The sequence below is a fragment of the Musa acuminata genome, chromosome BXJ3-4 (genome assembly GCF_036884655.1).
Source record: "Musa acuminata AAA Group cultivar baxijiao chromosome BXJ3-4, Cavendish_Baxijiao_AAA, whole genome shotgun sequence".
NCBI classification, from domain to species: domain Eukaryota; kingdom Viridiplantae; phylum Streptophyta; class Magnoliopsida; order Zingiberales; family Musaceae; genus Musa; species Musa acuminata.
In genome coordinates this window covers 38,508,951-38,519,486 of record NC_088352.1, presented here as the reverse complement: position 1 = coordinate 38,519,486, position 10,536 = coordinate 38,508,951, and the positions used below count along the sequence as shown (strand labels likewise).

Sequence of the window (10,536 nt, the reverse complement as noted above, 5' to 3'; positions counted from 1 at the left end):
CGACGGTCCGTCGAACAACGAAAGTTTTAGCCGCTTGATATGGATCGAATGGTCTGTGATGATTCCAAATAACTTTCAGAAAAAGAATAGCATCATAACATTAGATGTGTGCTGAAATATTCAATATCTTTCCTCTCTTTTCTCGCAGTGTTGCACATCTAAGCATAGTAATTTTCTATCATTAGTGGCTTCAACATTGGCTTGCATCCACCAATCAACAAGCCATCTCAGTTAAAAGCCTCCCATCCCCCTTCCCTCCTCTTTCGCATCTCCTCTCGTCACCTTGGCTCTCCTTCCTATGGCTGACCAAGGAATGGGGGGCCGCTGCTTCTTCTTCTTCCTCCTACTCTCCATTCCTCGCGCCTCGCAGCAGCACCGTCTCCTCCACCACCACCACGCCATAAACCGGCTGGTGCCGCACCACGCCATAAGCCGGCTGGCGCCGCACCCCGCCATTAGCCCGCTGGCGCCGCAACCCGCAGCCACAGCACCCAGCGGCGAGGGACAGGACCCCGACACGGCCAATGAGTTCCTGTCCTCTCACAACCAGGTGCGCGCCACCATCGGCGAGTCGCCCTTCGTGTGGGACGAGGCGGTGGCCGAGTACGCGCGCCGCTGGTCGGACCTTCGGCGGAGCGACTGCGCCATGGAGCACTCGCAGGGCCCGTACGGGGAGAACCTGTTCTGGGGGTCGGGGCAGGACTGGAAGGCGGCGGACGCCGTCGAGAGCTGGGCGGCGGAGCGCGACAACTATAACTCCTCCGACAACTCGTGCGCGCCGGGGAAGATGTGCGGCCACTTCACCCAGATCGTGTGGAACAGTACCGCCCGCGTGGGCTGCGCCAGGGTGGAGTGCGACGCTGGCGCCGGGGTCATCATCGTCTGCGACTACGACCCACCGGGCAACTGGGTCGGCGAGATGCCCTTCAACGTAAACACTTAAGGAAGCGAGGATGACGATACAAGCTTTGGAGCGGCCGAGCCTCCGGTTGCATGCGATTGCATGGGAATATTCTCCACGTTCTTCCATTTTTGCATGGTGGCAAGATGACGTGAGATCGTCTCGACGAGTTGAGATCGTTTGCTATGTAATCCTGCGACTGACCACATTTTAATCTCTTCCATTGATGCTACAAAGTTTCATTCCCACAAATATAGGAGCCAATTAGCAGCGTCACAAGGTGAACTGTCACACACACAAACACATGTTATACAGCGTCACAATTATCAGGGTAATATTTTCTATAATATTGCTAACTAGCAATTTTTGCTACGTGTTATACCTTTTAATAAAAATAAATATTAATTTGAAGATTGGTTTTCTTGATGGATGCTATAATTAGTGAAATCGTCTCTTCGAAGACATCCGATAAGTGAAATCGGCATTTGTAGCTCGCATGTTGGCCCAATTACGGCCCATCGAAACCCATCCAAAACCGGTGGGGTCCACCGATCGGACGGTCAACATACGGGCTCACTCAATTAGGGTTCGACTATAAATAAGCCCGACGGAGACACGGGACCGACTGTCTCGTCGCGTCGTTAGGGTTCCTGCGGAGCGAAGACCAGATCTCCCGTACCCGCCAGGATGGTACGCTCGCTGATGCCATTTGCCCTCCTCTGTGATCTTTGCTTCTTCTTGTTACCTCGCCGTTATGTTCGCTTGCGGTTCGACCTTAGAGGAGTTCGATCCATTCGGATGTTCCAACTAGACGGTCTTCGAGAATAGATGAGTGGTGCGGAAGCGGCCGGATATTGCCGCAATGAACATTAATTTTGGAGTGTGAAGAAGAGGAGTGCGTGAATCGGGGATTTTGGTCTTATGTTTTGGTAGGAAGCGATGAGGTTTCTTTAGAAGTTGATCGTATTGAAGGGATCGCATATTGAGATGCCCAAGGGCCCGGGAATGTTTGGTCGTGGTAAAAGATGAACATCGCGAGTTAATGCAACATTTGGGATATGAGTGTTTGAAAAAGAGATTTGGATGTCGGGAAACATACTTTTTTCCCTGGTTGAATGAAATAAAAACGTATTATCTTGGTGCTTTTTGGGTAAATCTAATAAATGATGATTCTGTATTGTTATATGCTGTCGAGAATGGGGAATGGTAGATGTTCCAAGCCATTTCGGACAATGCTTTTCTCCAGAAAGGCAGCTTTTGCAAGAGGTTATATATCCTATAATAGTTTATTTGAAAACTGCATGAGGAATGCTAGGGCTCTCAAAAACCGTATGATATCGAATATTCTAGCATGTTTTCCAATCATTTATTTCTCCAGATACTATGTGTTTGAAGTGACATGTTTAGTGATATCTTTCGATATTGAGATGTAGGAGTTTTTCCTTGGATTTTCATCTCTTTAATGGTGAAAGAGATATAACATAGGAATATAAGACCAATGTAACTGGTATCTTTCATGATCTTTCTATGACAGGCGTATTCACCATATTTGATTTCCTGTTTGTTCACATTGAGCTGCCCTGCTAGGACTGTATTGTTAACACTAATTATTTGAAAATTGTTTTGGTCTTTTGCCTGATATTTGTGTTTGTTCCACTTGAATACAGACGAAACGCACCAAGAAGGCTGGAATTGTTGGAAAATATGGTATGTTATTCTCAAGGCATCCTCACCTTTTATTCTTTTACTATGTAAGATTTTTAACAGTTGCAAGCATTGTCTGGCTTCAGGTACCAGATATGGTGCTAGTTTGCGCAAGCAAATAAAGAAAATGGAAGTTTCTCAGCATGCAAAGTATTTCTGCGAGTTCTGTGGAAAGGTGCAACTTTTATATAAATGAGTGGTTGATGGTATACTGAGTTTATTTTTGCATAGTGTACAAACTAGGTATTAAGAGGGATTCAGTTGATTAGACTCTAAGTTCTCTTCCCTTGAAATGCATAGTTGAATTTTTTGTTCAACTATCTGCGAATTTTTTGTTCATTTGCTTGCAAACCAATGCGGCATGTCATGTCCTGCAATTTTAACTTGTCACAAGTTTGTTTTATCCTTTAGTAATGTATAGCCTTTGAATTTTATTTGTTTCAATCTTAATTACTGATGTGGTTTGTGTCATCGTAGTTTTTAGATGGTCCCATATGATTTATTACTATCTTTACCCTGCCCAATATACGGACTTCCCCTTGTGGATTGAAGATTTCTGTGCACCTAATCCTTTTAGGATAAACTCGTCAACTCATGGCCTTTATGAAGAAACATAGTTTGTAATTTATCATGGTGAGCTGGATTCTTTATGGATCATTTCAGTCGGTTCATTTCTTGGTGGTCTATTTTTCATTTTCGCATTCTTCCCTAGGAATTTGTACCTCTTGCTAACTAACATGTTTTTATCTTCTTTCTGCTGCTGCAGTATGCCGTGAAAAGAAAAGCAGTTGGGATTTGGGGATGCAAAGATTGCGGTAAGGTCAAGGCTGGTGGTGCGTATACCTTGAAGTAAGTGTTGCATTTTTGTATCTGTAGCTATTGTATCTGCCCTTTTGTTCTTTTATAACTTTGGCCTCATGGTATCTGTAGCACTGCTAGTGCTGTGACTGTGAGGAGCACCATTCGTCGGTTGAGGGAACAAACTGAAGGGTGATGATGCACAGAAGGTGATCGGACAATTTTTGGTAGAAAGGTGGTTTCACTATCAGCAACTTGGTGTTTGGTTCCGTTGTAACTGGAGAATTGGTGCTTTAACCAGTGTCGTTGAGACTTTGGATTGACGGGCGTCTTTCGTTGATTTTAGTAGTTATTTAACTTTTGAGAGGTCGATACATTCATTCTTGTGCCATTATGCTGCTTACTGATTTTAGTAGTTATTTAACTTTTGAGAGGTCAATACATTCATTCTCGTGCCATTATGCTGCTTACTGATTTTAGTAGTTATTTAACTTTTGAGAGGTCGATACATTCATTCTCGTGCCATTATGCTGCTTATGAATTCACCGTTTATTTTCTTGGGTCTTACTGGAATAACATTTAGATTATTTGAGTTGGTGAGTTGGTTGATTTCTAATATCTAGTTAGCACTTTTAATTTGATAAATATAGTATATCATCATATCTGATAAGATCCATCCATGTTTTCGATGAAAAATGTATTGGATGAGATTTTGAACTCTTATTGTATGCCTTGTTTAATTGTATGATACAGTCTACTTATCAACTTTATAACATCTCAACAATAATAATAATAAATTAATTATTTAAGATCGATTATATAAATTTTTTATTGTCATTAAGATATGTAAAAATCATATATGTTATGCCAAGACCAAACATAGGTATACATATTAACATCATCCTTTTGTCAAAGCACTCGTACCCATGATATGAATTAATCTTGACATTCTCAATTCACCTATATATAAATACAACCACACCTGTGTCAACAATTGAATGCTTATCAAACTTGCAATGCATTATCAAACTTCTTCAACAGGTGCTTAGGATGATATAAACAGTACTCTCAGGCCAATGCCAACAGCAAACTCTATTAACAAAGTTGATACTCTTCACATGTTTCTTACAAAATCCAAAGAAAGATTGTTCATTCTAACAATAAATTGCCCGTGATCTCAATCTCAGAACATTAAGCAGCTGCAGCAGCAGGGATGTACCAACCATGGTGGATCTCCACAGCTTTCTTTCTCCTCGCGAGCCTAGACTTCCTCCGCGCCCCGGTGTTCCCATGCAAAGTGCCTACTTGGATAGCTTTGTCGATTGCCGAGTATGCATCCGCTATAAGTTTTTCGATCGGAAGAATTTCTTCTGCCTGTGCATCACTTTTCTTCCTGAGTACATCAAGGGCTTCAAGGACCTAAGCCAGAAAAGATAAACGACAATTGCTTGTGTCACACTGTAAGAAAATTGAAAGAAACCAAATGAGGTAGTATCCACTTTTTTTAGAACAAATATGAGATAGAGACTAAATCACAGCATGACAATATCAAAGCAAACATGTAAATATACGTCCAATGCACTTTCTGCAAAAACCTGATCTATCACTTTTTCTCTCATGATATAATTCCTACTTGAATGGTGGTGTTCCACCAGAGGAGCCCATTTGTTTCCCAGTGTTTTCAGTACTTGCTTACCAAGAAAACAAGGGAAGAAGTAAAACAAGCCATATCAAAATTTTCCCAGTACTTTCCCATTTTGTACCTTTACAAGGGAAAACAAGCATTGAAACCAAGAGAAAGGTAAATTAGGCATTTTATGCATTAAAGATGATCAAACATGAAAAGATGGTTATAATGAGAAAAAACACATAAGTTTGTCTGTGCACTCAGAAAAGCATTAGATACATGAGATGTTGGAACAGGAATAAAATTTAATCCTTCAATAGAACTAAAATATGTTAAAAGGTGAAATAAACTAAGAGAGTTAGGAAAAGAACTTAGAGGGGGGAAAATTGCCATCCTAGTCTCGTGCTGGAACTCATCCGGTAATCGCCCAAAATATAATCTTCCTGTGCACACGTACGTGGAGAGTTGAACAAATACTTTGCACCAGCAACTAGACAAAGTAGAAGATCATCGAAGGAGTAACCAAAAAGTGAAGCTTAAACCTAAAGAAAAGAATATATGTCATCTACCAAGGTTCGTCGTACCGAGCTATATCGCTCGATATGGGTGGCACGTACCGTTCCGCAAACCGATATGCGAATCGCCCTCCAGCAAGCGGTACCAATTATATGATCCCATATCGGGCGATACGAGGTCTGTACCAGTCAGTAACAATCGGATTTTGACTATTACTAATCAAGAGCTCAAATTGTCCTATTTCAAATGGTCAATTTGACCGTTGGAACCGTATGAAAGGGATTTTAAACCCTTACGCCCGCCACATTCATCCGCCCATTATGCAAAGGCAAAGGTAAAGGGGAAGGCAATAGCATCAACCACATCGTTGGAAAAAATTGAGCCGGGCGATGAGACACTCCGACTGTTACCGATCAAAGGCTCAAATTGCCCTATTTCAAACGATCAATTTGACAGTTTGAATCATAGGAAAGGGTTTTAAAACCCTTTCGTCTGCCACAGTCATCCGCCCAATGTGCAAAGGCAAAGACAAAGGGGAAGACAATAGCATCAACCACACCGTTAGAAAAAACTGAGTCGAGCGATGAGACACCTTCTCAATTGCATTCAACCCACTCGGTCTAGAGACATTTTAGTTCACGACAATCACACTATGACCATCACCATATCAATGCACCAATGACATATGATGTATCAGTATACTACATCGTGGGATCATTTCAGGATTAGGTCCGATAAACATATCAAATTGATATATAGATATATAGGATCGAGGATTGATTACTTGATTCATTTAAATCTTAAAGCTTAAATTGTTTAAAAAATAATATAACAATCCAAATCATTTCTTTGTAAATAATTCAATACTAACAGAACGAAGGTTCAGAACAGAATGTATCATAAAGTTACTCCACAAAGCCCAAAAAAGATATGTGTCACTATTCTTTCTTAATTTAAATATTTTTGCTAAATTATACCAAATTTATATTCATTTCCAATTTTAAAACACTTACGTATTTTTTTTTCATATTTTTAAGAATTTTTGGAGATTTTTTTGGTAATTTTACCTTATCGTCAGTACGCTCATGTGTATCGACATACGGTATATTGGTAAGACTCGGTACATATCATACCAATAGCTGGTTGGTACACTATTATGAACCGGTAAGGCGAACCTTATTATCCACTATGGAAGATGATGGAAGATGGCTAAGTAAAAGGGATTTAAAAATATTTTTGGACCAACACTTGACTACGACATGGCGGCATGCAAGCATGTTATGTGGTTTGCATGCTAACCACATTAGCAACAACACAAGGGAAGCAACCAGTTACCTTGAGAAGCGTGCACAAATACATGCAACTACATAACATAGGTCATGTGCACAGTGCACAAGATGCAAGCAACCCAGCCAACAGATATGAGGGCAAATATAAGGGCATTTTGGTGATTTTATTTTATTTAAAAAATCTAATAATCCCAACAAAACACAAAATTACCTTAAAATAAATAAAAATTGACAAAATAAAAGTTGTGTGTGATCAATTAGGTGTTTCTTGAAAACTTAACCTCATTTTGTAAAGTGGGCATCCATTTAAAATAAACATAGTGAATAGTCTCATACTATGTTCCTTTAATCCAGACTTCAACTAACAAACCACACAGTATAGAGAGTAAATTCTTACGGGTTTTAAGTGTTAAAGGAAATATGTATCTTGTTTATCCATGAGAAATCAAAGAATTGTGTCAATTGTCAACCGTGATTGTCTACAAATTTTCATATTCTCATATAGGAGAGCCACTACCAGGGATATTGGAAAATAATATATTGGGTCTCTCTTAAAGTCATGCTTTTCTTATATCATTACATAGGAGCACTAGTCACCATAGGAATGAGTAATAGGAAGAGCATGATTATGGAGCCCCGATCAAGAAAGTGCATCTAAACGGTAGAAAATATGATGACGTGCATTTGTGCATCTTAGGTGGGTTGCCCATGTCTTATTCACTATGCACATGACCTGGAAATTCTAGTATCATTGCCCGCATTTGTGCATGCTTCTCAAGGCAATCGATTGCTACCCTTATGTTGTTGTTATGGGGTTAGTATGCAACATGCGACATGGCACGCTCGTATGTTACCACATGGCAATCAATCATTGATATAACAAATCTTTTTAAACCCCTTTACTCGACCATCTTCAAAAGTGGATGACATAGCTTCTTTTTTCCCATCCAAGCTCTACTTTCCTATTGCTTCCGATGTTTTTTTTATTTGTCTAGCTGCTGGTGCGAAGTGTCCATTCAATGTGTCTGTTCGATTCTCTACATAAGTGTGCATAGAAGAATCAACCCCCCAACATACAAGAATTGATGCTTCTATTCATTTTTATATAATAACTATTATTTATTATATTTTGGGTGATTCCTGACAAGCACCAATACGCGAACCAAAGAAGTACACTTAGGACAACGATTTTCATGCCTTCGAGTTCTTTTTCAAACTCAATTTATTTCACCTTTTTACCTCTTTTAGTTCTAATCGGAGGATTAAATTTTATTCCTATTCTAATATAAGAGAATTGGAAGAAACATATGCTAATCATAAAAATTAAGAATTAACATATGCTAATCATAGAAACACTCTCCTTTCAAGAGTCATGAGATTACACCACTAAATCACACACCAAATGATATCAATTCAATCATGTAAACTCAAAAGTCAACCAATTGGTGACAGAATGGTAGTACTTTGTGTTTGTTACTCTGATATAAAAGCATAAAGTCTTTTTCAGAAGAAGTTTTCTTCTTATTGATAAAAGATGTGGTCTTTTATGATAATTGTTGCCTCGAGGAATAGACATGGTAAAGATATTCAACTCATCCTAGTTTATGGTAGTGTAAACTCTTTAAGCTATCTTCAAGAATTGATGCTTCTATGCTTTTTTTATATAATAACTGTTATAACAACAAAGTGATTTTTTTTTTAATTTAATGAAAGCAGCAGGTGTCGAAATTATTATTTTCTTCCTTTGTGTCAGAACAAAATACAGAACCAAACCAGAAATACAATATTGTAGTTGAACTTAAAAACAGATTTTGAACTTAAAAACAGATTTTGAACTCAATAATCCAGGACTCCATTACCTATGAGGTCAGTTAAAAAGATTAAGACAATACAAATGGTAAGGAATTGTCCAAATAATCAATGTTAAAGGATACCTTTTTTTTTTTTTTCTACACCCGAGTTTTTAAGTAACTAAAAGTCAACAATCTAAAGCAGGTTTAGAGCTAGCTTTGGACAATGACAGAAAAAAAATGTCCTACAAAATATTATCCTCCTCTAAGACACCAATTGATAACTCATCACTGCATAAATTTCAAAGTAAGACTAGCTACTGCTTCCTAAGATGATTACTCTGAGAAAGAGTGATCATCTAACCCCTATCAAATTCTTCACAATGGCATAAACTTGATCGGCACGATATACTCAGACAGGCAGTCAAGCGAAAAGTGACCAGAAAAAAGAAAAGAAATAAAATCTCAATGGATTATCCTCTGATCTAAGTATGCGTATGCCAAGAACAAGCTGCAATATGTTGTGTTCAAGCCCCCCAAGAAATGTAGACAATAGACATCAGCAAACATTACCAACACAACATAAATAGGCAGCAGCATTCTGAGACTCGACCTATGTAGCAATCATGTTCGCCGAAGCTGACACATAGGCTAGCAATTGGAAAAGGATTAATCCGACGCAATCACCAAAGAGATTGCGAGCAAAATGACCAAAACAGAAAAGGCGAAGGAATGAAATAGGAAGCCATCGCTAAAGATACAGAAAAATAACGTAGTCGGGAATTCCTAATCATCGAAAAGGAATGAAGTATAGTTAAAATCTTTCGTGCTACGCAAAGCAATGGAAACCATCAAAGAATAGGCAGAGGAAAAGAGCGAGAAACATCAAGAAAGGTGCAAAGTTTGCCTAAATCAGTGAGAGGAAAACCTTCTTCATCCGAGTCTTGATCTCGGACTTGCGAGCCTTGTTGTAGATGCGGCGCCTCTCGGCCTGCCGAGCCCTCTTTGATGCAGAGTCGTACTTCTTCGGCGCGGCCTCGCACACCACCGCGGGCCTCCGCAGCGGAGGCACCCGGGGCTTCTCCACCGGGCGTAGAAAACCGACCCCTTTCGAGAAGAAACACCAGTTAGTCCCAAATCGAACAAGAACAGAGCTCCATCTCAAGATAAGAAGAGTAGGAGTAGCTTTACCTGTTGGGAAGGCAGTGAGGGAGAGACTGGAGGCGAAGGCGAGGGATGTGGCTTCGGGAGAGCGGCGGAGAGCGAACCCGGCTCTTCTGCTGCTTGTGTTGCTGAGGGAAGAGGAGGGGGAGAAGGGTTTGGATTTGCAAGGGAGAGTAAGGCACGAAGCAGCAGCTGCCGCCATGGTGTTCGTTCTTTTGCTCCCCACCTTTTCTTTGATGTCTCATCTTTATCTTATCCTTCTCAAGTCGCGAGTAGGTGCTGCAGTTGGCATCGACAAATCACAACCGTCTGATCTAGTGATGAGAGCCCAAGCGCTTGATCGCGCAAGTACCGTGGTGCCCGACCCTCTCCATGATCAACTGCGGTCCTCAACATTCGTGTTGGAGAATCTCATCAAAGTTCCACCTTTCTTTTCTTTTCTAATATTTATAATTTTATATTCAATATAAAATTCAACAACCGTCGATATGTCCGAGTGGTTAAGGAGACAGACTCGAAATCTGTTGGGCTTTGCCTGCGCAGGTTCGAATCCTGCTGTCGACGAATCTATCTTTTTTTCTTTTATTAATCATCGTGCATTGTACGACCGATATAGGTTTCTTTATCTCACCAATGTTCAATGGCATGATGGGATTGGGTAGGAAGGCTTAATTCTCCACCGTTTGAGTCGTAAAGCCTAAATGGTTTTCACTTACTGCTTTATGAGTTTGAAGTCAGACGTAAGGC

The 10,536-nt window shown here is 40.2% G+C and overlaps 3 protein-coding genes and 1 non-coding gene across 4 annotated transcripts; 3 read left to right on the top strand and 1 right to left on the bottom strand.

The window, feature by feature from the left end:
- Nucleotides 1-313: 313 nt before the first annotated feature.
- On the top strand, nucleotides 314-943 carry LOC135636424 (pathogenesis-related protein PRB1-2-like). Its single transcript, XM_065148111.1, has one exon. The coding sequence runs from the start codon at nucleotides 314-316 to the stop codon at nucleotides 941-943; it is 630 nt and encodes a 209-aa protein (XP_065004183.1).
- A 566-nt stretch (nucleotides 944-1,509) lies between these two features.
- LOC135637341 (large ribosomal subunit protein eL43z-like) lies at nucleotides 1,510-3,861 on the top strand. Its single transcript, XM_065150035.1, has 5 exons — nucleotides 1,510-1,591; nucleotides 2,569-2,608; nucleotides 2,692-2,780; nucleotides 3,372-3,454; nucleotides 3,536-3,861. Exons 1-5 carry the CDS (start codon nucleotides 1,589-1,591, stop codon nucleotides 3,597-3,599), a joined length of 279 nt encoding a protein of 92 aa, XP_065006107.1. The 5' UTR covers nucleotides 1,510-1,588; the 3' UTR covers nucleotides 3,600-3,861.
- A 610-nt stretch (nucleotides 3,862-4,471) lies between these two features.
- On the bottom strand, nucleotides 4,472-10,026 carry LOC135634596 (small ribosomal subunit protein bS20c-like). Its single transcript, XM_065144984.1, has 3 exons — nucleotides 9,817-10,026; nucleotides 9,554-9,732; nucleotides 4,472-4,822 (listed from the first exon to the last, which is right to left on the bottom strand). The coding sequence occupies exons 1-3, from the start codon at nucleotides 9,989-9,991 to the stop codon at nucleotides 4,595-4,597; spliced, it is 582 nt and encodes a 193-aa protein (XP_065001056.1). The 5' UTR covers nucleotides 9,992-10,026; the 3' UTR covers nucleotides 4,472-4,594.
- A 245-nt stretch (nucleotides 10,027-10,271) lies between these two features.
- Nucleotides 10,272-10,353, top strand: TRNAS-CGA (transfer RNA serine (anticodon CGA)). Its single transcript has one exon. It is a non-coding gene; the product is annotated as a tRNA-Ser (tRNA).
- The last annotated feature ends 183 nt before the right edge of the window (nucleotides 10,354-10,536 follow it).

Excerpts from the sequence above, each read along its gene's own strand:
- LOC135636424 (XM_065148111.1), top strand. The coding sequence starts at position 314 with ATGGGGGGCCGCTGCTTCTTCTTCTTCCTCCTACTCTCCATTCCTCGC.
- LOC135634596 (XM_065144984.1), bottom strand. The coding sequence starts at position 9,991 with ATGGCGGCAGCTGCTGCTTCGTGCCTTACTCTCCCTTGCAAATCCAAA. Across the intron at positions 9,733-9,816 it reads CCTCACTGCCTTCCCAACAG|GGGTCGGTTTTCTACGCCCG; the intron begins GTAAAGCTACTC and ends TCTTCTCGAAAG. Across the intron at positions 4,823-9,553 it reads TCAAGACTCGGATGAAGAAG|GTCCTTGAAGCCCTTGATGT; the intron begins GTTTTCCTCTCA and ends TTTCTGGCTTAG.
- LOC135637341 (XM_065150035.1), top strand. Across the intron at positions 2,609-2,691 it reads TGGAATTGTTGGAAAATATG|GTACCAGATATGGTGCTAGT; the intron begins GTATGTTATTCT and ends GTCTGGCTTCAG. Across the intron at positions 3,455-3,535 it reads GGTGGTGCGTATACCTTGAA|CACTGCTAGTGCTGTGACTG; the intron begins GTAAGTGTTGCA and ends TGGTATCTGTAG.